At 38.8% G+C, this 25728-nt stretch overlaps 1 protein-coding gene across 1 annotated transcript; it reads left to right on the top strand.

The window, feature by feature from the left end:
• The first annotated feature begins 82 nt into the window (after positions 1-82).
• Positions 83-25728, top strand: LOC148173991 (uncharacterized). Its single transcript, XM_088037671.1, has 11 exons — positions 83-218; positions 19492-19686; positions 19736-19780; positions 19834-20118; positions 20168-20419; positions 20471-21251; positions 21307-21790; positions 21850-21965; positions 22021-24667; positions 24716-24830; positions 24880-25728. The coding sequence occupies exons 1-11, from the start codon at positions 135-137 to the stop codon at positions 25354-25356; spliced, it is 5481 nt and encodes a 1826-aa protein (XP_087893797.1). The 5' UTR covers positions 83-134; the 3' UTR covers positions 25357-25728.

The following is a 25728-nucleotide window of genomic DNA, read 5'->3' on the forward strand; positions in this document are numbered from 1 at the left end:
ACCCTCGGAGAGCCACCAACCCCACAAAATTCAAATAAGTCTTTCCTCCGCAATCGTCGTCGGAATGCCTTAAGTCAGTATGGTGGGGGTAAGTCAAGCAGCTTCAGATGGTACAGAACATGGAGCAGTAGGCGATGACGCTGCGCTCGGGCTGTTGCCGGGCGTTAGCCCTCGGTTTTCTCGTCGTCTGCGTCCTAGTGCACAGCGGCCAGTCTTCGGTAAGTCTTTTTTGATTTTTTTTTTCGAAAAATTCTCCACCGGTTGACCGAGCTTTAATTGATGTGTCAACATGTGTCATTTAGCTTTAGAGTTAACAACCAATTTTAACATGCAGGAATGAGAGCTAACGGTTTCAGAACCGGCGAATGCGGCGAAAGCTCGCCTGAAATTCTGAGCTTTTGCAGGTGACTCAGATGCGAAATCGTGCGGACTCTGATCGAGGAGCGCCATCTAGATTCGGATTCGCGCATTCGTTAATTTTGCCGGAAAGTTCATTTTTAAATGATTGGATAATGCGTTCTTTTTGCTTATCGCGGTGATAAAAATTGCTAGAATAAGTGCAAGTACGATTCACGGAATTTCCTGGTTTTCAGTAGAGTTGACATTTTGCGGTTTTTAAAGCCAGCGAAATTCTTTTAATAGTTTAAAGCAACGACAAATTTATGAATAGTTTTTAAAACGAGCGTGGTCAAGCGCATCTTGGGTTTCTTTGACCGGATGTCTTAGTTTGATAAGCGGTCATCTAGCTGTCAACATCAGCTGTTTAGATGTAACAGCACCAGATTAGTTATTGTAGCAAATTGAAGTTGAAAATTATTTATCTTCAGCTACCGGTTATCGTAATTAAAAAAATAATATTTTCTCAGGACCAAGTAGAAACTGTGGAATTTGCAACACAGTTGAATATTTTCTCATTTGCATTATTCGGCTAGCTTCTTATGGATTCTTCAGGTGCAGCTGATTTTTGAGCATTTAGTTCCCATTTCCAGGAATTTGGTTTTTTAAATGAGGGTGCTCTAATAATAATTGAAGATTAAAATAATCGTGATTAATTTACACGTCTTAAAAATATTTTGATTATGCATTTCTACTTTTTCTCATGTTTTACTTTAGGATATAAAAACTGGCCGCAATCAGGCCGTCTTCCGTCGCCAATTACGCCGAACTTGGCCATATTCAATCTCCCGAAAAAATAATTACTTCATTGCGTCTTTTCGCAAAACAGTTTCTCGGTCAATTTCCGACCACACATGCACTATCATTAAACCAAATTAAAACTTATTAAGTAAATTGTTGTGTATAAACTCAGAGAGAGCAGACCGCATTATATCACAGCCACCAGCAGCGGCACGTTTTCGTGGTGGAGCCGCTCATAAATCGCCTGCGATTATTGCAATTACAGAAGTGGAGATTAGGTACGGGATCTATTTCCGGGAGACGTTTCCAAAAGTGTTGCGCAAACGACAAATTAACACCTTCACCCACGCGAAAAAATTGAAAAAGTCCCAATAAAAACAAGAGTTTCAGGCGGGCGCCTTTTCACCATTAATCCTTTAATGTGAAAATAATTTATTCGGATCGTGTTATTAAAAGCTCGTAAAGTCGGGTTTTATTTCCAACTTGAGGATTCTTGTACCGCACAAGGATTGTTAACTCCACTCCCGAGACCGGAAGAGTCTGTTCGGGAGTCCATTTTTCTTCTGATTGATGATCTGTCAAACTTTCTTCTAAGGGCTCATATTACCGTGTGTGAACGATAAGTTCTGTGACCCGTTAATGTGACTTTTGCGATTTGTGGCTGAATGAAATTGAAGCGTGACTATCTAAATTTCAACTACAAAGCCGCATTGAGATTACGCAGCAAATATGGAACTGGTAATAATTTCTTTTCGGTTCTCAGGTGTGTTCGCTGCGCCAAAGATCAAAAAGAACGAGTTTAATAACGTAAAAAAGACACGTGAGGCGTTTAACATGTTTTTTTTTCGGAACGAAATTACAGACAAACTATAAAAAGCAAAATTGGTGTTGTAAATCTTCCGGGAGCACTACAATGCATAAACATCTATTTACAGTCAGAGGTGGGAGCCATTGATTTAAAAATACTTTGAAATTAAACAAAATTGCGACATAATTAGTTGGGCACGTGGAGCATCCCCCCGTATCTGTCAATTAATTTGGAAGTCGTCTCTGCATTTCTAGACCGTTCAACGACTCAATAACCTTGTTTGAGTCAACAAACTAAAAGCTAGTCAGTGTTTGCTTTACAATGTTCACCATGAAGCCACTACTCAGGTTTTTCTCAATTACTACAAAATCATCGCTGACAGTTACAGGCTTCATTAAAAATCTCAGTGCAAGGCGGCGAAATAGGTCCGAAATATTTGCTTTGGACGAGTGTAATAACACGCCGTATTTGTTGTTTCAGCGAGCGTTTACACTACACTTTCCTTTTTGAATGAAACTGAGAATTCCAAACAAATAACGTTAAGTAATCTGAGGATTGAAAAACTAAATTGTTAGGATTAGGGTGCAGCGCACTCCAAGTCCTTCGTGGGTGATCCAGCCGCGAAAACCGCCAGATTCGCGACCTATTGAGTGTTATTACGAATTCGCACACTCCGGAAAATCGCACCATCCTATTTCCTGTGGTGATTCTTTTGTTTATGCGACACATATTTATAGATTTATTAGAGGCAAGGAACATGTGTGTGAACAAGCTGACCCAATTACAGTTTAAACAGCGGTCATAAAGTCTGAAACATAATGCCTTGTGTCTTTTTTTCGGCAATGATTTAACGTTGCAATCTGGATTATTTTTTGTGGCTTTGCCACCTGACGTCATCGGTCACGTGTGATGACATAATTTCACATTCTTTTTTGTCATCTGTTTGTTTACACATGACATAACCACATGTTCTGGGCGATAAACATATTTTCTTGTTAGTTTTTTCAGTGGAGAGCGCAGCGAGTACGAAGAATTTCTTGGTTGATTTAAACTTTTGCTCGACATGTTCAAAATTTTTAGGACCTCTTTAGACCAAGAACTGACTTGACCGACTTACTTGCTCGAATTTAGAATTACGTTAAAAGTGGAAGAATGTTATTGGAATCGATATTTCGGGAAAGGGAACTGCAATCGCTTCCGTCCACGGCTTTTATCGGAATTCTGACACAAATTAGGGTTCTATTAATAAAATTTATGTAAGTGAGATTTAATTGGAAATGCGTTTAGTGATAAACTTTTGGAAGAATGGAAACGAACCGTAAATGTTGTGTAAACAAAGTGGTCAAAGTTAGATACCAAACAGTCACATTTCTTTTGTTGGTTGTTCCGTTTGATCTAAAAATATCGTCGAATTAACCGTTTATCAGTGTTTCCTCTTGGAAAATGAGTAGAATTAATGTTTTTTTAAGAGTCATCTTCAAACTTTTATCTAATTAACACGATCTTCATCTTACAGTCGGTTTAGGTTTGACAGTTATTTCTTTATTTAAGGTTGGAATATTGATGAATTAACTTTGGAAATCATCATTGTCCCCCCAGAATTTGACATTTGTTAGATTACACTTGCAACCTAAACCGACTGTAACACCATCATTGCAACATTTTGCAACAGGAACGAATTACACGATGAAAATTTTCAAATTTGTTACCTTGAGAGGACATTTGCAACCTAAACCAACTGTAACTAGAAATGTACACATCAGCTTGAGAACTAATCAAATTAAGTCGTATCTTCGAAACTTCTCAGATATGGTTCTAATCGGTTTGACAAGACAAAGCACTTATAAAATTGCAACGCGAGAATCAAGTTCTTAGTCTAAAAGATACTGATCTCAAATATTTATCTTCTTTGATATAGAGCACGATTCCTTATTAGGACCGCGTATTTAATAGATATAACTTATTTCTTCTTAGAAGTTAATACAACTTTTCCTGGTTTCCATATTTACAGTTCAACTTTATACAGGATTAATTGAAAATGGTACCAACTTATCTCATTTAACACACCGATTGCTTTCGTAACATCTGTGATAAATACGAGAGATGTAAGAACATCATTAGTTGCTATTCAGTTACCATTGACACCGGAACTTGTAGGAAAATGTTCAAAGGTTATTTTACGAGAAGTTGAATCTTCCAGCTTAGCATTGACGGTTTTGCGAAGAGGATTTATAGTCTTACCACGCAATATTGTGTTAACCAGCTTTATTTTCTTGGAAAGAGGTTTCACGACTGCTCATCCTACACTGAGATTTATATTCGCTGTTTTTTGAAACCAAAGACTGTAATGTAGGAGAAATGGGTTCAAACCGCTGCTGGTTAGTTACTTTCTTTTAATTTATAAGTGTTCAATTCATAGCAGCTCAGGTGTTCTTTTATCCCATTGTATTTTGAGAATTGGCAAGATTTAAGTCTGTTAGCCTTCGTAGAAAATAAGCAAGGCGTACTTACATTTCTAGTAATATAAATAACTATTATTACACTTTAGCATATGAAAACGATAAACGTTTTAAAATACATTTGCTGGCTTACAACTTTCAATGAAATTTGAATTGTTAGATATTTAATTTATTATTGGCTACTTATTACTCAAAATGTCAACATGTTTAGATTCTTTAAATTTTTAAAACTATTTTTAGAAATTCCAGTTTTTGGATGGTGTTAACCAAATTTTAGCTGCCTCCTGAATTGTAAGTTAAGTTATCCGATCTTTCTATTAACAACTTGCTCGAAGAAAATTTATAATAGTCTATACATTTTGTATCGATTCCTTATAGGCATGTGCATACATTTGAATAAACTGTAAACTAACTACAAGTGTTGAGATAACTATCAGACATGCAAAACACGCAAAATAAAGAATACGCTTTCAAAATTTTCCGTGCAAATCAGAACGCAGGTTTCACCATTCGGTTGTAACCAATTTAGCAATCTCCAGACTATCGCATATCCCATAAATTCCAAACCCTGTTATAGGTACTCTTTAACTAATATTTCACCGATGATTAATTTTCTCTCATTACCATCCTCCCAACCTTCCAATAGCAAGAAACGCAGATTCCAGATTTGCCTTGGCAGTGATAAAACACAAGAACATTCCTACCACTATAATTCTTTCTATCTCTTTTTCACAGAGCAGAGTTCATTCAGCTCAATTTTTATTATCTCCATGAATGGTAAAAGTGATCGTAAAACATTTAAGAGGACCACAGAAGGATAATAAATCTCGATCCGACAAAGCGGAAAAATCGCGAGTAACCACCAAATTAACTTCCCAGCATCCTTGGTTATGTAAGTTTTGTATATTTAAACGGTTTTCATCAGTTTCTGTTTGTTTAGTTGTCGATTAAGAAGTGCAAAGAACTTATTACCACTCTCGTGTTAATTAAAAATGATATAAACACGTAGCTTCGGACATTTTGATATTATCATTTTTTTTCCTAATTCTTTTAATACCATAATTGATGGGCTCATTTGAAACCCTCTATTTTCCAGCGCACTCCATCAGCGATAAGAACTCTTCGGCGGTCAACGACAATCACTCGTTATACCGCCTTTGACGGCTCCTTTTTACAAATGGGCCGTATTAAATTCCTATCGGCGAACAGCCTTGTCGAGCTAAATTTCCCTGTAACGACATGTTTAATTTAATTAAAATGGATGATTTATTTTGATTTATTTCCGACTTTATACAATGAATCACTGTTTGATGGCAGGCGAACAATTAGATGGGCATTAGGGGTCCCTGAAAATATGAAGTGCATCACTTCTAAACATTCTTGGGTTGTTTAGGCTGGGACAGATTGAGCACAGACTTTTGGAGAATGGGGACAGTGGCGTGGGCGGTGCATGGGCGGGTCATGGTAGACGAATTTGTCATTTTTGTAATATGGAAAGCAGATTTTGGTGCATGTAATCTGGAAGGTTGATGCTAAAAATAACGACAATTTAAGACTGCGTGGTGCCGGAACTGTTTACTTGTAACGAATTACGACAAAATGAAGCATTATAAAGATATTTTTATTATGTATGTATGTTATCTAAACTTATAAAAGTTATTTTATTTTTAGAGCATTGTGACTTAACGCAGACTTACCGGCAACGAGTTATAAGTGCTCTTTAAAGGTTTTAAAAGAATTTTACATGTGTTTGCCTAATTTAGCAACAGGAAATTTTGTTTAAACAAAACAATTAGCCAATAGAGATAATTTGTTTATGAATACTTGAATATTGGAAGATCTGTTAATTTACAAATTGTAAAAGAGTTTGTCGGAAAGAATATAACTTTTTAACATTAACACTGAAATTTATAAACATAACGTCTAGACTTCTTAAAAATACACCTGAAATTACTAATATTCAAAATATACAAATCAAAAATTCGGCGAATAGTATTGGCTATTTTCCAAATTAGGTGATTAGTATTTTTTCCTAATTTGTATTTTAAACATTCCCAAGTTGCTATGGAAACAAAGCTATTCTAACATTCCGTATCGAAATGGATATTCTAGCACTGAAAACGAATGCGAAAATAGCAAAAATAGCTCTGTTACAAGAACAAATTAAGAAAAATAATATAAAAACCTCGTTCATAAGGCCATTTAGGCACTCATCCATTATAAAACTCGCGGCTTTGCCGCTCGTTTTATAACCTTGGATTCGTGCCTAAAAATTTGCCTTATGAACTATTATAGAATTTTTAACTAAAAATAACAGTTGGAAAAAAGTAATTGATACTAAATCAGGAAGAATAAAATTAAACGTTCTTTCAAAAATACAAACTAGTTGATGAAACATTAATTTTATGGTTCGCTTGGGAAACTTTAAACAAGCAGACTAAAATATTGCTGCATTTCCAGATATGTGAAAACAGTTTTATGGAAAAGAATTCAACAAACGGGAAAATCGTTCTAAAACATAAAAGAACAATAAGAAGTTAGAAACTACTCCTATAAATTATAAACAAGAACGGAAAAAAGACATAATTCGAAAATAAATTTTCTAAGTGTACGAAGGAATTGCAAATTTTCAAAACTCTGTGAAAATTTTAACTATTTGTAATGCCGATCTTTACAAACATAAACAGGAATTAAACACGATTACTCAGATAATAAAAATTAGCAATTATTAATAATTTTCTTAAGGAAGATCTCGGGTGCGATTTTATTTCTGTATCGAAAAAAACTCGAAACCAATAAAATCTCGTTTTCTGATTGGTTGAGATGCTACATTTCTGTTACATTTCTTGATTCTGTCAGGAAATCAAGTGTTCATGGAGTGATATTTTCTCGCCAGCTCTGAATGAAGTGAAATTTTTGAGACATAACCTCGAAATTTATGTCAAAATAGAAGTTCAAAATCGTAATTCTGAGTTACATGTTCTTAAAATTAAGGTAATTGTAAACTTTTGAGCATTTAATAAGCTTATATACAAAGAACAAATGCAAACAAAAGTTTAAATGCTACGCAATTACATTTATCGCAAGTGATAATTTATCACTTCGATCGAGAAACGAGATCGCACCCCAGAAGTTTGACTGAAGTGGTATAGAAGGATGAAAAGTTATATGTAGCCCCAGCTGAAGAATAAGTAAAAAAATTACTCACTAATTAATAGGTTTATATTATTTATTTGTTTTCTGAATGTTTTTTTTTTTATTTTATTCATACAAAAGTTATTGTTTATTGTTTTTTACTTTGGTGGTCTAATTTTGTTTTTTTCCAGTTTTTGGAATTTTTGATTACTTTTTTGTGGGCTCTAAATCTTCCTAATGCCGCTTTTTTCATGCATTTTTATTTCTTTTTTTTAAACAAACTTTCTTCTATTCTATACACAAGGGTTCGGCAACACTTGTGTCCACTCCCAAAATCGTCTTTAATTTTAAAGATAAAATTTTGAAAATTTGCATACACTCATGTTGACAAAGCTCTAGAAGCCGACGCAAAAATTTATTTTTTATCACTTATAGTTTTGGCGTCGCGACGCCTTAAAAGTGTATTTTTTAGCTAATTGTGAAGTTTTATGAAATGAACCTCTAATTTAAATTTTTTTCAATATAAATGTGTTAAAAATATCTCAGTTGACATTTTAGATTTAATGTAAATTGTATTCAAAATTTGAGGAAAAAATGCTGTTTAATCAAGTTAGTTTCCAATTTTATTACGTCAAAATTGGGAACTACGTTTACACCCATCTGTCAACATCTTGTGTCACAAATGACATCTATTCTTTGGTTCGTTTTAGATTGTAACAAAAGTCTTACTTGGCGAAATTGTCGCTTTGTCGATGTTAATTAACGATTTCTAGTGTCCAGAACGTGCTAATCAAAATTCACCTTCATATGAGAGAATGAAGTGACTTGTGAAATTTTGGTGTAAACGTAGTTTGTCACTGCACCGTCAAAATGTTGAAAACTAACTTGATAAAACAGCTTTTTTTTTCGCAAATTTTAAAGTAGATTTAAAATAAGAACTCAAATATTTGTATTACAGTTATGTTGAAAAAAAATTGAATTCGCTAATATTACCGCAAAAACCCAAAAATCGCTAAAAATTAAACTTTTTAGGCGTCGCGGCGCCAAAGAAACCGTGATATCAAAACAAATTTTTGTGTCAGCTTCTAGAGCCTGGTCAACTATAAGCGTATGCAAATTTTCAAAATTTTATCTTTAAAATTAAAGACGATTTTAGGGGTGGACACAAGTGTTGCCGCACCCTGTATAAATATGTACATTTTTTGCTTTTTTTAAGTCAATGTTTGTTTTGTTGAATTGGGCTTTTACTCGTTGCGAAGTCAACAATATCTACTTTTCCAGAACCAACATCGAGTCCACAGACATTGTTGCCAAGATAGTAAATTATAGACAACATAAATTATTAAATATTACGATTCAGTGACAAATAGAGCTTTAATGTCGATGTCAATATTAGTAAACATGATAAACTTTACGGCTAATAAAACTGTGAAATCAAATTTATAGGATTTCCAATTACACCGTCTCGTCTGTTGAAGTAGTTTTTCTATTCTTTCTATTTTTTTTGCAAACCACGGGCCTCTGAATATTTGAAAAGGTTACATTTTCCAAATACAAGATCATCTACAAACCCGTTCTCCTTTTTTTTTTGTTCTCCGTGGAGGTTGCTAAAATTTGCTCGTAAATAAATCAAAACTGCGCGAACACCCATTCCCACACAATTCATGGGTGAAATTCCCTGATTCCGCCGATTCGCACATCGTAATGTACCATCGTGGGCAGGTTTCAATGGAACAGGTTCCAGATTTATTGACCTAACTTGGATTACTTAATTAAATAAAAAAGTTACACAAGTTATTTCCAGTACGGGTTCATTATCCCATCCAATAATTAAAATTTGTTCCTTCCTATCGACTAGTGGGTGGTGCGCGAGGTCTTTTTCTTTTCAATCAACACATGGATTTACAGCGTCGAGATTCCTCTCAAGGTAAATTTCTTTATTTACTCTCCGACACGAACATGGATTTTCACGCCTGAAGAGAGATTATTATCTGAAAAGACCCTTGTTACAAGGGCATTATTGTAGGGGCTTATAAGCGCTGCTACCACAGATCTAATCGGATGGAGTTGTCAGCCAGTGGCGTAGCTTCAACAAAATTAATTAGTTATTGTCATCAACCGATTATATCATTTATTCCGAGAAATCGCTATAAAATTACATGAAGCAAATGTGGACGCGTGAATGGAGCTAATCAATGCACTTTGCTTTCATTCTCAATCAACTACGATGACATAATTTTTATCGATCGTTTCAACACACGTCAAGGAAACTAAATGTTGTCAATTGTCGTATCGGTGAACTTTCGCCTCTTTATCTGCGCAATTTCTGGTAACGCAGAAATTTTTAACCAACGGTTCCTGTCGGAAGCGATATTAGGTTGCTGGAATATTTTATTTGGAACTATTTTTAGGTATTAACAAATTGAAGACAATTAAAAGTTATGCCACTCTCGGGAATAGAATGAAGAATGACATCATAACTACAGATACAAGGTTTATTATTCTCAAAAGTGCCACTTCGGCACGTTCAACACAGAAACAAAATAAACACATATTAAGATCAGAAGCGCAAGTTAGTTTACGAGGTCGGAAAATACAATTACATACTGATATAAATAACTATTATTTGCTGCGGTTTAATTGCTCGACATTTTTGTTGTTGACACAAGTGTGTTTAGATAACTTCTTTTAGAAGCTGTCATTAGTTAAATGAATGCGGATATTTAGTTCAGGCAGCTAGTCGGATAATTGCAAGAAAATTCTGAAATTAAAAGGAAATGCAACTGCACAGTCGATGCAACAGATAAAATTAAAAGAGCGTTCTGCGATTCTGACGGTTTACTTTCGAATTATGTTATTTATTTTACTAATTAATGGCATTACTTGTTTATTTACTCAGGAATGCCAGTTTTAAGTTTTACAATTCCAGACAGTCTTTCGGTTTACATTAAGTTGAAAATTTAGAGAAATTAGAGTGTTCTTTTGAGTCTCATTAATTTTTAATTCTGATTTATAATTAATATTAATATTATGTAAATATTCGCATACATGATTGTTAACGAAGCAGTTCGTTTTGTTGTAGATCAGATAGCTAATCATAATACATAATCTAAATACAAAATTGGAAGCTCAGACGCCACTTGAATATAAAACTCAGATTACTGTTCTATAAATTTATTAAAATAAATATTTAACAGTTTATCATTTAAATTGATCGGTCTGAAAATTGTAGAATTCTATTCCATAATTTTTAGCTGAAAGTTTCCGTACCCTGGCAAGTGCAGGAATCATCAGAATAACCAATCTCAGTCAACGACACTCGCGTAAATGAAAACTTGCAGTTTTTCCAGCAGGAATGTGCGTCATATGATCAACATTACACTTCCTTTTGAACTCGTTCATGTCCATATGCAGGAACTAGACATCGAAAACCATAAACATCAGAAAGCATGACATCCTAGCAGGAGACTAAATGAAATTTCAAAACCTGATGTCATCCAATTGTTAGCCAAAAATAGCTCGACGCTAAGAAGCTCGAATCCGTCTCATTAACGCCCTCCATAATCCTCTCATTTTTTTCAAAACTGGGTTAATCGTCCCAGGGTGAACAACCTTTATGAATTATGAATACAGAACTAGCGCATTTATAACGATCTGTTGCAAATGCGGCTTTGCCCATTATGGCCACGATCGTTTCTCTTCAGGGTCTCATCTGGGATTTTGGGAATAGTTCTTAGATTAAGTCACTGGCGTCGCGTCTAATTGTCGAATTAACAAATATAAATTATACCCGCATCCGAGTGAAGCGACCACTGAATTGTTTACGTACAATTTTCAAAATTTATTGTCACCTTGTATTTAACCAACCGCCTACGAAGTATGACACCATTACGGCCCCCACGTTTCTTTTTTAGGCTTGATAATAATGGTACTGTTTGTTTTTTCTAACACATGTTAACCAATTTAGCAATATTTGCATTAGAAGGTTTGCTTTTTTCGACTCGTGTCTTGCTCTGCCGTCGAAGTCTCTAGCAGGTAGTGCATACCTAGCAGGTCAAGTCTGTCGACAAGTGCAGACGTTCTTTCCGACGACCATCTGGTCCGGGTAGCTCCCCATTAGCATAACCCATTGAAATCCCCCATTCATGAAAAGCTATTTCTGCACATTTTAGAGTCTGAAAGTGCTACGTCGTGCTTTCTTCAAATGTAAGAAGAAACGGTAAGAAGTGATGACGTCGCGACTGAGTTCTTGGAAGGCGCGATATGCAGATCGATCGGGTTTTGGGGTCTTGCGTAACGTGTACCACCTGGCTGCATTTTCATTTTATGGGCTTTTGGGAAACTGTGTTTATTTAGGTGTGACATTTTTAACAATGAAATTCTGACCTATTGGACGCCGAATCTGCATAAAATCTCGATAGAAAATGAGCTTTGAAAGATTTGAAGATGACAAGTAGAAAGCTTTGGAGCTATTTCTGAATTACATTTGATCTCCATTTAGATTTTTATTTGTTGACATCACCTGAATCATAATTACGCTCGTGATTTATTATTCGTCCCTTTTTCATTTTGTCTCTTGCATGGTCTTGACCTTGCTTTTATCTTCTCACAAAGCAGAGAAAGTCCCATCAGCTATTGTTGCCTCCCATTTCTCCGAATCAAAAATCCAATTACTCCACCAGATTACTGTTATCTTCTGACGCAATCCTGCAACAATCCCGAGCGCAATTCTTGTTCCTGCAACCCATTTAATCCCAACATGACATTTCGTTCTGGTTGAATTATTGCAATGCGTGCGACCCCCCCAAGAGGTCATTTTCTCCGCCGTGATGAGCAGAAATCGTGCGGTTTCGCTTAATTTGCCAAAATTTAATTATTTGCATGCGGGGACAACATCTGTTCTCATGCAAGTTCGAGCTCCGAAAGAACCGGCTCTGGGCGAATAAATAAGAGTGAAAATAATTAGTTTTATTGCAACATTGCGAACGCTCAGAATATAATTCACCTAAACGTTTAATCGGGTTTTTTATCGGAGGTGTGATCGGGGTCGAGGTGGGAAAAAAGGCGAAATAAGTTTCAAAAATCGTACTTTATGGAGGAAGAAGTAGAAGTAGGTTGGGTTGTAATTGGTCGTATTTTAAGTGATAACGTTAATGTTAAATGAGAAGAAAACGTCCTGCAGCTGCAGGATTTTCTTGGTTTTTTATTTAAGAAAGCGTTGTCTTTAAGTCTGATCGTTAAATAGGCCGGATTTTAATTTTGAGATTTACAACGCAAAATGAGCTTATCATTGCAACTGTATTTGTCTGCCTTGTTAACTATAGATGTTATTAATTTTAATAGGAATATTAACTTTAGCTAATAGATAACTCGGCAATTTATGAGCTCTCATTCCAACATTCATACTTTGAATGACGTTTGAATTGAAATTGAAGGACCACACGTAGCTAGTTCTTCATCTCTAGCGACCCGTTTTGATATTTTTCTTTTCAAGTCTTTCTTTATAACTGTTGAAAGTTAGTATTCCTTTCAAATGGTTCGAATTTAATGGTGTCCATAACACAACTTCAATTAATTTTTAATAATTTGCTGCCGCTCCCTGCAGCAATGGGTCTCAATCACGGCACACTAACGGAGCGTCTGCCCCCGAAGTTCCTTGCCCCCGCAGTAAATCAGCGTGATAATCTTTATTAAAATCCCGTCGCGTCGGATAATAAATCTAATCATAACCAAGCGTCAATCTTCCGATTCCGATCTTCGGCAAGACAAAGTCGGACGTAAGTTGATCCGGTGATGCACTCCTGGATTCCTGTGGGTGTAGGACTATCGTACTTCCTACGGGCACCGCCCACGCTATCTTCGTTCCACATTGTTTCAGCGGCCACGTGACTAACACAATTTCCCTGGCGGCGGCGGCGAGAGATGTACCACTTACCATCTTTATTTGGACTGGTTTCCTTTATTATCGCACAAGTGCGGAAGTGGCGAATGATGCGCAAATTTTATCGGGATTTGACGGTATGTCGAGGACGGGACCAAAGTGACAAAGATAAGAATTTTTCGGCTAATTATTCAATGGGAGTTGGGAACAAAGGCGTGAGCATGCTATTATGTCACTACTTCTTTGCATTGTTTTATGAGTGTCTGCTGATGAGACTTTGGGTATTAAACTTTATGACCTGAATAATTGGAGACGTAACAGTAGAAACCGCAGGGTTGCTAATCTTCATATTGAATTCGCGACACGTAAGGATATTTGAAAATAAATCATAGAAATTTATGATGCAAATAGCGATTTATTGTTCAGAAGTCATAAACTTGGCTTCACACGCAAATGAGAACTTGTGTGTTTCAACAAGAAGACATCTCCACCTCAAAATTATTATTTATCTACAAAGTGTATTCCAATTATAATTACTCTTCTAAAACACAATAAATCAGCCCTTCTTACCCACTTCTCCTCCATAAATAACTATCTATTCCCGTGTGAAATCACCCTCCACGCTGAGACCTGTATTGTACCTATCTGTTATTAATATTAACTGGTCATGCACAAGACTTTACGATCTTCTTGCGCTGTAAACTATAGATTCTCTTGTTTCCCTCTATATGGCCTCATTATTTCACAATCGTATCGGATTTCTTATGGTACCACCCACAGATCTGAATCCACGACAAGTTGAGAGTGTCTTTAGATGCCGCTAATTTAGACATCGGCGTAGGTAACCTGTGTTCTTCTAATCAGGAAGATTAAACCACTTGACAGGTTTATTTAGGACAAGTGTTCAGGTTTCAGGTGGGCCATTTGAAAGTTTGTTAGCAAATTGGTGCTAAATCGGTTTTTATTCAACGTTTCGCAAAAAGGAACGAGTTCAAAGGTGCTAAATGCACAGACAATAAACGCGTTGGTGGACCAACATCTGGAGGATTCTCAAATTTAGTTATCAACTGAACAGAAAAGCGATTAAACTCGTTCTTGGGAGTGGAATTTTTATCTGAAGAAGAAAAGCCGTGTGCACTAGAAGAAATAATTAGAAAAAATCTGCTAACGTAATTCGAGCTTTTGATGTTTGGATTAGTTTTCTATTTTTAGGAAGTTTACTCAATTTTGTTTTTTTACGATTGCTCGCAAATTGGCAGTTCGAAAAATCTGAAACAATTCATAAACACTCGAGATTTGGCTTCAGTTCTAGGCCGAAGTTTATGACCCTTTACTTATGAGGAAATAGATTTTTAAAAAGGAAACTCATGTAAGTATAAGTACCTCGAAAATAAATTTCGTCGAATGTCTAATCAAATATTAAATTCACAATAGCGTATTTATAAAAACTTTGCGACATGTTTTTATTGTGGTTTATATTTAAATATGCAGTTTGTCTTCGTGGAACTATGACCACAAAATTGCACTTTATCAACAAACTTATTACTCTTTAACGAATGATGTCATAAAACCAATGAATTGATAGTGCCAAATTTATTCAACAATTTATAATCATTTAATTTTTACAATGGGCGGAAGTGGCTTCGAACGAATCTTCAAGGTCTTCATATCAAAATAATTACAGTTAACATGTTATCAGGTTATCACATGTTTATCCAAGTTTAAGAACTGAGAAAAACCAGGCGATTCTCCTCAACTTCTTGTAAATTTGTTTACTTGACACTTCATCATGTACAGCAACAGCTTCCGAAAATCTAATTAAAACTGTTTGAAAGCGTCATTTCACACTTAACATCTTCCAAAACAAGAAGAAAATTCCATCGAACTTACAGACCACCAACGATTTTACTGAAAGCTCTCGATTTGCGTCCAGGACAAAGTCTTCGTCTAAGTTTCCGACACACAAAGCGTGCATAATTTTTGATTGGAGCATTGGCTTAATTACGTCACACGTGAATGGTCGCTCTCTCCATTACGGCCCCAAATTAAAAAATTCCTGTGTCAATGAAAGAACGGGAAAAGTTCATCTGGCGAATCCTCTTGAAACCAGTTCGAGGATGAGCCGAAAAAAACGACAATGATCCATGGACCAGACTGCAACAAGAAGAAATCTTCGCCGACACGAAATGCGTTGCATCATGGCCAAAAAGAAGGTAATTCTAAAATCGACGTCCCATCAGATTATCGTGCTTGCATCTGGATTTTAATTGATGGTCCGCTCAAGGTACTTAATATTAATTTCGGGGGCTGTCGTTCTAATTCTACGCAATTGAAGAGGTTAGAATTAATTGAGTGAAATGTGCCACCAAACTCATCAAGTTAACAGGCTCCACCATCTCGGATTGCATCATGGAAAATGTCCCATCTCGCACATTCTCCATGCGATGACTCCTGAAGAAATTTAACTCTCCCCGGATGTGTCATTAGAGCGGCACGCGCTCCAATTTGAAAAGTGGCGGTCCACGCGCGGATCCCGGTGGCGCTCCACCTTGTACAGGTATGCGTTGTGTAAATTTGTTCTGAAGGGAACGAAAAGCAACCTTGCCTCGGGTTTGTGGCGATAAACGCTTGATAAAGAGAAATTCTGAGGACGTTTGGTTATCGGCGACACCAACAAAAGGATCGCAATTGTACGCAATTAATTACGATAACTTGTAATTCCTATAAATAGAACTTGGGAACATCTGGAGGATAATTACAACAAGAAATTAGATTATCTGATTGCATGGAAAGTGATTGTTATAAATAGCCGTGCGTGTGCGAAATTGGTCTGGTCCATATCTTTTTGAAATGTGTCATTTTCCTGCATCTTTCGAGGTTATTGTAACCGGAAGTGTTATCTGTGCAGTTTTGTTCCCAGAAATGAGATTACGATTCATCCGCGTGCCGATAATTGTCATTCAAGTTTTGTTGTTGGATCGTTTGAGTAAAGCAGAAGGCAGATAAGAGACAACGTAATAAAAGTGAATAATACTACAAAGATAGCGATTGTTGCATTGTTTTCAAAGGCAAAGAGAACAGCTGTATTACTACTCCTCTATTGTCTTCATTAGCATAATAATACATAATTTTATCAGTCATAAGTACTAGTTTAATTTTTTTTATTTATTATACTTTAAGTTCGTAAAATGGTAAAATGATTCTTGTTTTACATCTGTTTCTTCTCTTTAAAGTTGAATTTCATTTAGTAGATTTTTGGCAAAGTGCTTGAACTGCCCAAATAACAGTACACTGAATAAGAAAACTTCGATAAGTTCAACTCCGGAATAAAAAACCGCAGAAAATATTTTCCTGTAGAGAATTTTTTCTAGGTACCAAGTTTAAAAGGCGGCTCTGTGATTGGTCGTTCAGCAAAGCGAGTTACATAATGCTGTTTTTTTATCCTCCTGCAATTCCTGCGGAATGTCAAACAAGAACTGTTTTATTTGTCAAATTGTCACCAAATTGTGAAAGCATCACTAATAAACTTGTTTTTGTAATTTTTTAGTGCAAATTAGCAGATATTATATTATAACTTTGTTTTTTATCATTATATTTTGCGATTACTAAAAAACTTGTAGAGTTGCTCAGTTGCTGGTAGAGCCATCTATTAATCAAAACTGACATGTATTCATTACAGGTATCTAACTTATCCCTTTCAAATTCTGCTAATTTCTAAAATTGCTCTTTTGTAAATCGCTAAATTCTCTGTAGGAAAAATGACGTAAAGAAAACTCATTTATTCTTAAGAGCTTTAAGAAACATGAAAGTTGCTGAAAATTACGAAGATATTAAAAGATTCCTGACCATATTTTATCGTAAAATAGAAAATATGTCGAGATGATGGTCCGTTTTAGAAATGAGACTTTATTTCGATACCTGGAAGAAGTATAAAATTGACCTCGCGTGGCTTTTATCGAACAAATCTTTTAACACCTCTATAAAAATACAGAATCGCACTTCCATATTCAAAATAAGTTTTAATAACCCATTAACAAAAACAGAGAATTTAAATACGCCGTTAATAAAATAAAGAGCTTTTGTTCCGCCATGAATTTATTCAAATCACCTGACTTCATTTCCATCGTGAGCAATTGAGCAACTCACTTGTCATTCGAAGATTCTTGTCTTTAGATAACGACTCTTCGATCAAACAGTCTAAATGACTTCCATTCTCAGTGACATCTGCAAACAGTTTTCGTTCTTTTTCGGTCCTCTTTTCCATTTCAGGACCTCTTGAATTAAGAAACGCAACCCAAATCTGACGACTCCATAAGGAGCAACTTTCATAAGGAATCAATCACTTCGCGAATTACTCATTCGGGGCGACGATAATTTTAGAATATCGTATGCAAAACAGTCAAAATGATCTTGCAGTTGAGCCGATAATTGCTTTAATCTCAATAATAAATTGTGACCTCATTACCAAATACGGCGCTGGCTCGAGCAAGTGCATATGAAATCATACCGTGTGACATTTAATAAAATACGAAATCCTGCAGGCTGCAGACGTACCGTCATCATCGCTGGAAATGCGATGTAATGACATAACCGGCGTTTTGTAACGAACTTCTTGGAGGTCGAAGAAGCGCCATCACTATCAAACTTTTTGGCCGTGGTCATAGTTCTAAGGTCGCTCAATTTTGGGGGAGGTTATCACCGACGACGATTCCTGCATCAAGGAAAAAATCTTGCGGCTCGAGTTTTATGATGGCTATTTCTGATTTTTGTAACATGTGTGCGTATTGTTTAGATTACGCGTTTCATAACTCGGGAAATATTTGTTATGAGAAAAGCAGCCAACAGCACTATTTCAAGATCAGCAGAATTTTCTTATCTTGTATCTATCAATTAACACTTTCGGTTTCGTCGCTGTTATAAATATTTACATGGAGCATCCGCGACGAATTCGATCCGAGTCTTTGACCTTATTGCCGTTTTATCAATGGCATTAAGAACTATTGTTCAATCCTCATACCGTGCGCTAGAAATATCGATGCCTCATGATTTATTTACATCTTTTACGGTCCCGGAAATGTAAACGAATAAAGTGTTACGCATACTTTGCTTATTCCGCACTGATTTCGCCCACTCTCTAGGTAATTACGATCCGATAAAGCCCACAATGGGGCGTTCACCCATGTCCAAAAATTCGATTTTCCTCCAGCTGCAATATTTCTTTTTTTACTATTCTCGCGTAATCGGTTTGTGCTATTTTTGCTTCCGTTCGAAGGTCATTTATGGTTCACCTACGCACTTTCCGCACTTTAACAGATGGTCGTGTGAAAATGACTTTTTTGAAAACCAAGTCAATCAGCTTTTGACTCGGAGTCAAGGACGCGCTATTTTCGATTTGAATGGAACTGTATTTCCGAAAGTAGCGACGACTTATCGTTGGTGTATTTTGGTCGTTTCATAATAATTAGAGCGCGGAATTGAAGTGACCCATGAAGATTACGACATCCAGTTAGTGCCATCTTTTTGATAAGCAGTGATGACATGAATTTGGTTGACCCGTTCATTGATTAAAAATGCGAGGTCCCGAGATTAGCCAGAATTAGAAATTTGGAGACATCAAATATTTCTTGCAAAATTTCAGCAAAATTGGTTTTGTGGTTAAAATTTTTCAGAATTTATCAGTCTTTAGAAAGCTTCGATGAATTTGATTTAACATCCTATATACTTACTCCTATTATAGTATACAGTGTGATTCATGAATTTGTCTGACCAAATTGACTTTTTTAAGTTTTTTAAATCGATTCAGAATGACCTCAATCCTGATGGATTTTTGATCCTAGAAAGCTCAGCAGTCAGCATTTTTGCATTTCGCTTATCTGCAGTTATTTGTGGACCTACTGTTTATTTACAGCACCCATAAAAGACCATTTATATCGGAAATTACTTTGAACCAAGAGTTCAAATCACCCCACAGATTGATTGAAAGAATATTGAAATATTTAGTCTGCAAAATTGCCTGTTATCGAGATTGAAAAGTTCGGAATTTAGTACCAATTAATTTTTTTTTATTACAGTCATGCAAAGGTTGCACTAACGCTTACACTTGTAACTGTGCCGGACTAAAAGGTAGAGCTGGAAGCCCAGGAAGTATAGGTCGACCTGCGCAACCAGGGGACTATGGTGACATAGGTCCTCCTGGTCCTGAAGGTCCCAAAGGTGAAAAAGGAGCAACTGGAGAATTCGGAAGTCCTGGTGAAAGAGGCTCCAGAGTAATTATTTAATTATATTATTCTCCCAACGCTACGGTTAATTTTGTAGGGTGACGACGGACAACGTGGCCTTCCAGGAGTTGAAGGACGCCCTGTAAGTAATTTCCCACATTTCACTCCTTACTGTTACAACCAATTATTTTTAAGGGATACTCTGGAGAAGCCGGACCTAGGGGTCCTGAGGGGTTAGATGGTTGCAATGGTACTGACGGTACTCAAGGTGCCCAAGGCGTTTCTGGTCTTCCGGGTCCGAGAGGTTTACCTGGACCATTAGGGAATCAAGGACCTCGCGGAGAACCTGGTATTGGAGGTGGTAATTCTATAGGGACGAAAGGAGATCGTGGAGACAGTGCTTTCGATGGAGCTCCAGGTCTTCCCGGTTTTAGAGGTCCTCCAGGACCGCCTGGATTTCAAGGATCTCCTGGATTTCCTGTAGGTTTTCCGGCAAGACTTCTTTTTTTATATTGATCCACTTATTTAGGGTATCGTTGGAGAACAAGGATTTTGGGGTCCTTTGGGAGACACGGGTGATTCCACACGAGGGGATGCTGGTCCTTACGGAGATCAAGGAGAACTTGGAGACATGGGACTACCGGGAGAAAATCCAGATCCTCAACCACACGAACCACAGCCTCCTAGATACGATCTGAAAGGACATCCTGGTTTTAAGGGTATGAAAGGAATTTTAGGACCCAGAGGTCCTAAAGGTTATACAGGAGAAAGAGGATTCCCGGTATGTTAAATTTCAGAAAAACTTTTCTCACTTATTTAATACAATGTTTAGGGCCTTTCCGGAAGGAAAGGTGAAAGGGGTTACAAAGGAGAACAAGGTGGTGACGGACTTGAAGGAAAGCAAGGAAGAGTTGGACCAGCAGGATCTGCTGGAGAAAAAGGCGATAAAGGTGCACCGGGTTTTGAAGGAACTCCTGGTTTTGACGGCGACAAGGGCGAACGCGGAGAAGATGGCAATTCAGGAATTCCAGGTTTACAAGGTCCATCAGGGGCTCCTGGACTATACGATCCTTTCTTGGGTGAAATTATTGGAGGACCTATGGGAATACAAGGGCCAGAAGGTCCTGTTGGAGAAAGAGGAATGAGTGGTATTCCAGGTCGGCCCGGTCAAGCAGGTCCTATTGGCCCACCTGGACCTCCCGGACCACATGGACATCCTGGCTTGCCTGGAATTAAGGGTACTTCCATAAAAGGAGAAAGAGGTCCAGACGGTTTACCCGGAAGACCTGGAAATACGGGGCAACCAGGTACACCGGGGTCTATTGGTACATTGGGAGAGAAAGGATTTACCGGAGAAAACGTCATTGGACCACCTGGTGAACCCGGCTATCCAGGAATTCCGGGATTTAAAGGAACTAGAGGAGAACGTGGAGATACTGGATATCCGGGACCGAAAGGTTATCCTGGTGTGGGTTTTCCTATAAAGGGACCTCGTGGAGAGCCTGGTCCTCGTGGACTACCAGGATTGCCTGGTGATGCTGGATTACATGGATTTGATGGTTTTCCTGGTCTCAAAGGAAAAAGAGGAGATGACTGTGGGGTTTGTAGACCAGGTGAAAATGAAAAATTAAAAATAAAATGTTGTTAACATAAATAATGTATTTGTAGGTTTCCCTGGACAAAAAGGCGAACATGGTGACGCTGCTCGAAATGGTCGACCAGGACCTATTGGATACCTAGGACTTACTGGACCTCGAGGTCCACGTGGTCCTCCAGGACTGGAAGGCAAAGAAGGTGAACAAGGACTTGAAGGTACTCCAGGAACACCAGGAATTCAGGGAATACCTGGTGCTAAAGGTCAAAAGGGAATATTGATATATCCCGGCGAAAATCAAACGAAGCCTGAACCGGGTGATTTTGGAGATGTCGGATGGCCCGGTTTAATGGGACCTGATGGAATCCCTGGTCCTGTGGGACTTCCAGGAGCACTCGGATTTCGTGGTCCAAAAGGAGAGAGAGGAAGTTTTGGAAACGACGGTCGACCCGGTAGAGATGGGTTACCGGGAATTGATGGTTATCCTGGACAAAAAGGTGAACCTACTGATATACCCAAGGAATGGGTTCGTGGGGATTCTGGACTACCTGGATCTCCGTAAGTGCGATGAAATATAATCGAATTTGTAACAAAAGAAAATATTTTTTATTTTACAGGGGAGTCAAGGGCGAAAAGGGCTCTCCAGGATTACAAGGATTCCCTGGAGATGCATTGGGTGAAATAAAAAATCAAACAGGGGACAGAGGTCGAGATGGCGAACCAGGAGATAGGGGTAAATACATATATCCCCTTTACCTATAAGTATGATATTTATTTTTTATTTTCAGGCGATGATGGTCTGCCCGGTCTACCAGGACCGAGGGGTGACATGGGTTGGCCTGGTCTCCCAGGAAACCCAGGTCCTCAAGGGTTAAGTTTAGCAGGTCCAGAAGGGTTCAAAGGCTATCCTGGGATACCTGGAGATCAAGGTTTTCGAGGAACACCCGGTGAACACGGCATTCCTGGTTTAGACGGAATGCCTGGATTTCCTGGCATTAAAGGTGATCGTGGCGAACCTGGACAGCGTATTTTGAATGGAGAAATTGGAGCTTTTGGACCCGCGGGACAAAAAGGCGAACCTGGGAGCTTTGGACCTGATGGATATCCTGGAATTCCAGGAATTCCTGGTATAAAGGGTTATCGAGGACCTAAAGGAGCCCCAGGATTTTCGGGCCTTACAGGACAACAAGGAGTTAAAGGAATGCAAGGTGTAGCTCTTCCTGGATATCCAGGAAGACCTGGAAGTCCAGGGCTTCCAGGATTACCCGGGAGATTTGGGGATCTTGGTCAAAAGGGAGAAATGGGTTTCCCTGGTGGACTCGGTTATGATGGTGTGAAAGGTGAGCCTGGAGGGTTTGGAAGACGTGGCTTACCTGGAAACCAGGGAGTTGATGGTTTTCCTGGCCATAATGGAAGAGCGGGATTGCCAGGAGTTCAAGGATTGCAAGGTGAACGAGGTGACATTGGTTTTCCTGGCTTGCGAGGACCTCCAGGTCCTGAGGGGTTGATCGGACCCAGAGGTCTTAAAGGGGATAGAGGCAATAGAGGCGGCCAAGGATTTCCGGGAGAGGGAGGAACTCCAGGTGGACCAGGACCAAGAGGAGACAACGGTTATCCTGGGCGTCCAGGTGAAAAGGGTGACTCCGCAATAAGTGGTCCTAAAGGAGAAATTGGTGAATCTGGCTATGACGGACCACCAGGTTTTGATGGAGCACCAGGCCTACCAGGTACACCCGGAGAACGTGGTGATCGTGGATTTGACATGTTTGGATTCCCTGGAATTAAGGGTGATAGTGGACAACCTGGATATCCCGGACGCGATGGTGAGCCCGGTTTAAAAGGTGAAGGTGGAGAACCAGGATTTGATGGATTGAGGGGTGAGCCCGGAGATCAAGGAATTCGTGGAGCACCTGGAACTCCAGGTTACAACGGAGTAAATGGAACTAAAGGAGAACACGGCGACTCAGGAAGTCCAGGTTATCCTGGTCGCAAGGGTGAGCACGGCATGGAAGGAGAACCAGGACGAATGGGTCGGCCTGGAATGCCTGGAGAAATTGGTACTCCAGGCATGTCAGGGCCTCCTGGAAGTGCCGGACCCAAAGGTAACCAAGGTTTACCGGGATTAGCACCGTACGGTGTGGGTGAGAAAGGAGACTATGGCGACCAAGGAATAAACGGTCTGTTTGGCAACAAAGGCGTGCGAGGTGAAGATGGATTCTATGGACCCCCTGGTCTAAAAGGACCTACTGGAGAATCCGGATTACCAGGCTTGAGAGGAGATTCAGGAATTCCTGGCTTCAGAGGCATGCCAGGGGATAGTGGTGCACCGGGAGCACCCGGTTTGCCTGGCCAAAATCCTCAGCGCGGTGATGAAGGAAGAGCTGGTTTTCCAGGAGGTCCTGGTTTTGCAGGAAGATCTGGACAGAAAGGAGCTCCTGGAGAATATGGAAACGACGGACCTGCCGGTATTCCGGGTATCCCGGGGCTCAGTTTCGGAGGACCGAAAGGTGAACCAGGAAATGTCGGTTTTCCGGGCTTACCAGGATCGCCCGGTTTTGAAGGTCGAGCTGGAATTCCAGGTAGACCAGGTGCTCCAGGACCCAAAGGCATGGCAGGTGACTACGGAATAGCCGCATACAGTTTCAAGGGTGAAGTAGGAGAACCCGGTTACCGAGGAGCACCAGGTTATAACGGAACCAAAGGCGAACGTGGTGAATCTGGCCTACCAGGTTTACCAGGAATTGCGGGAAAACCAGGAGTCCGCGGTTTTCCTGGTGATGAAGGTTTCCCAGGAATTGACGGACTGCCAGGAGCACCAGGACAAAAAGGCGCAAGAGGCGACTGGTACGCTGGTGCCATTGCGGGACAATTAGGTGATGCTGGTGACTCAGGTTATGACGGACTTCCTGGTCTACAAGGACTACCAGGAGGAGAAGGATTTCCAGGACTCTCAGGACGCAAAGGCCTGTCAGGTGACGCCGGATCACCCGGTCTACCTGGTTTCGAAGGTCCGAAAGGTATGGCTGGTACACCTGGTATATCAGGACTTCCTGGTTTGCAAGGACGCAGAGGGGCTGCTGGATTAAGAGGAGAACCAGGGCCTCCACCACCCATCCCCAAAAGCAAAGGATTCTTATTCACGAGACATTCACAATCTGAACTTATTCCCGTTTGTCCCGCCAATACTGTGAAGTTATGGGACGGTTTCTCCTTCTTACATATTTTATCTAATGGTAAAGCGTTAGGACAAGATCTTGGAAGTCCCGCTAGTTGCTTAAGGAAATTCAACACAATGCCTTATTTGTTCTGTAATTTGAACGATGTTTGCGATTATGCTCAAAATAATGCGTACAGTTATTGGTTGTCGACTACAGAGCCTATGCCTGCGATGATGACGCCCATTCCTGCACCCGAAGCGGGACGTTACATATCAAGGTAAGATACAACATGAGTTGTTTTCTTGAGTCCATAAAAATATTTTAGATGTTCCGTTTGTGAGGCACCAACAAGACTCATTGCCGTCCACAGTCAATCTACTACCATTCCACAGTGTCCTAACGGATGGGAGGAACTCTGGATTGGCTACAGTTTCTTAATGGTAATATTATTCATTGACTTTGCCACAACTTCTCAAATTTAAATTTTAGCACGTGGATGCCGGTGCAGAAGGCTCCGGTCAATCCCTCGTTTCTCCCGGTTCCTGCTTGGAGGAGTTCCGCCCTAAACCTTTCATAGAATGTCATGGCCATGGCCGCTGCAACTACTTTACCACAGTTTTATCGTACTGGCTGGCGACCATTGAAGATTACGCGCAATTCCAAAAACCACGCTCGGAAACTTTGAAAGCCGGATCTCTTACTACGAGAATCAGCAGATGTGCTGTTTGCACAAGAAGACGCTACAATGTCAGGAGTAATGCTGTACCTCCAAGCGAAATTAATAGAAGACCTCCAGTTCAACCGTGGAGACCACAATATGTTCCTCCTGGGACCTATGGTTACCCGAATCCACAAGGAAATGTTCAATTCAGAAACTTGGATGACACTCGAAGAAGACGCTTAAGACAAAGGCAAAGGCATCGTAGACCTGGGTACAATACAGTGCAACCCACCAATACCACGTGATCTAAGTGTGCCATAACAGTTACTTAATTTTTGTAATTATGTGTATAAATTAATTTTGTATAGTAATAATGCTCGCTGTTAACTCGTCCTTTTGAAGGATATTTTGTGTTCAAACACGGATCCTATTAGTTGTACTTCTCTATTTTGTTTGGAGATTTTTGTAAAAGATGTGAATAGAACTAGATTTTATTTTTATAATCGGAAAGTAGAAGCTTCTTTTATAAGTACTTTTTAAGTTTTTATATCTTATGTCGACGGTGCTAATTTTTTACTTAGTTTAAGGCTTATGACAGACAATGTGATTCATTAATTGTGTGCCTTGTTATCCAACACTGCCAAATAATTTCGTAACAATAAACTAAATAAATAATA

This window comes from Gnatocerus cornutus, chromosome 5 (assembly GCF_029298725.1).
Source record: "Gnatocerus cornutus isolate USDA-ARS CGAHR chromosome 5, icGnaCorn1.1, whole genome shotgun sequence".
NCBI classification, from domain to species: domain Eukaryota; kingdom Metazoa; phylum Arthropoda; class Insecta; order Coleoptera; family Tenebrionidae; genus Gnatocerus; species Gnatocerus cornutus.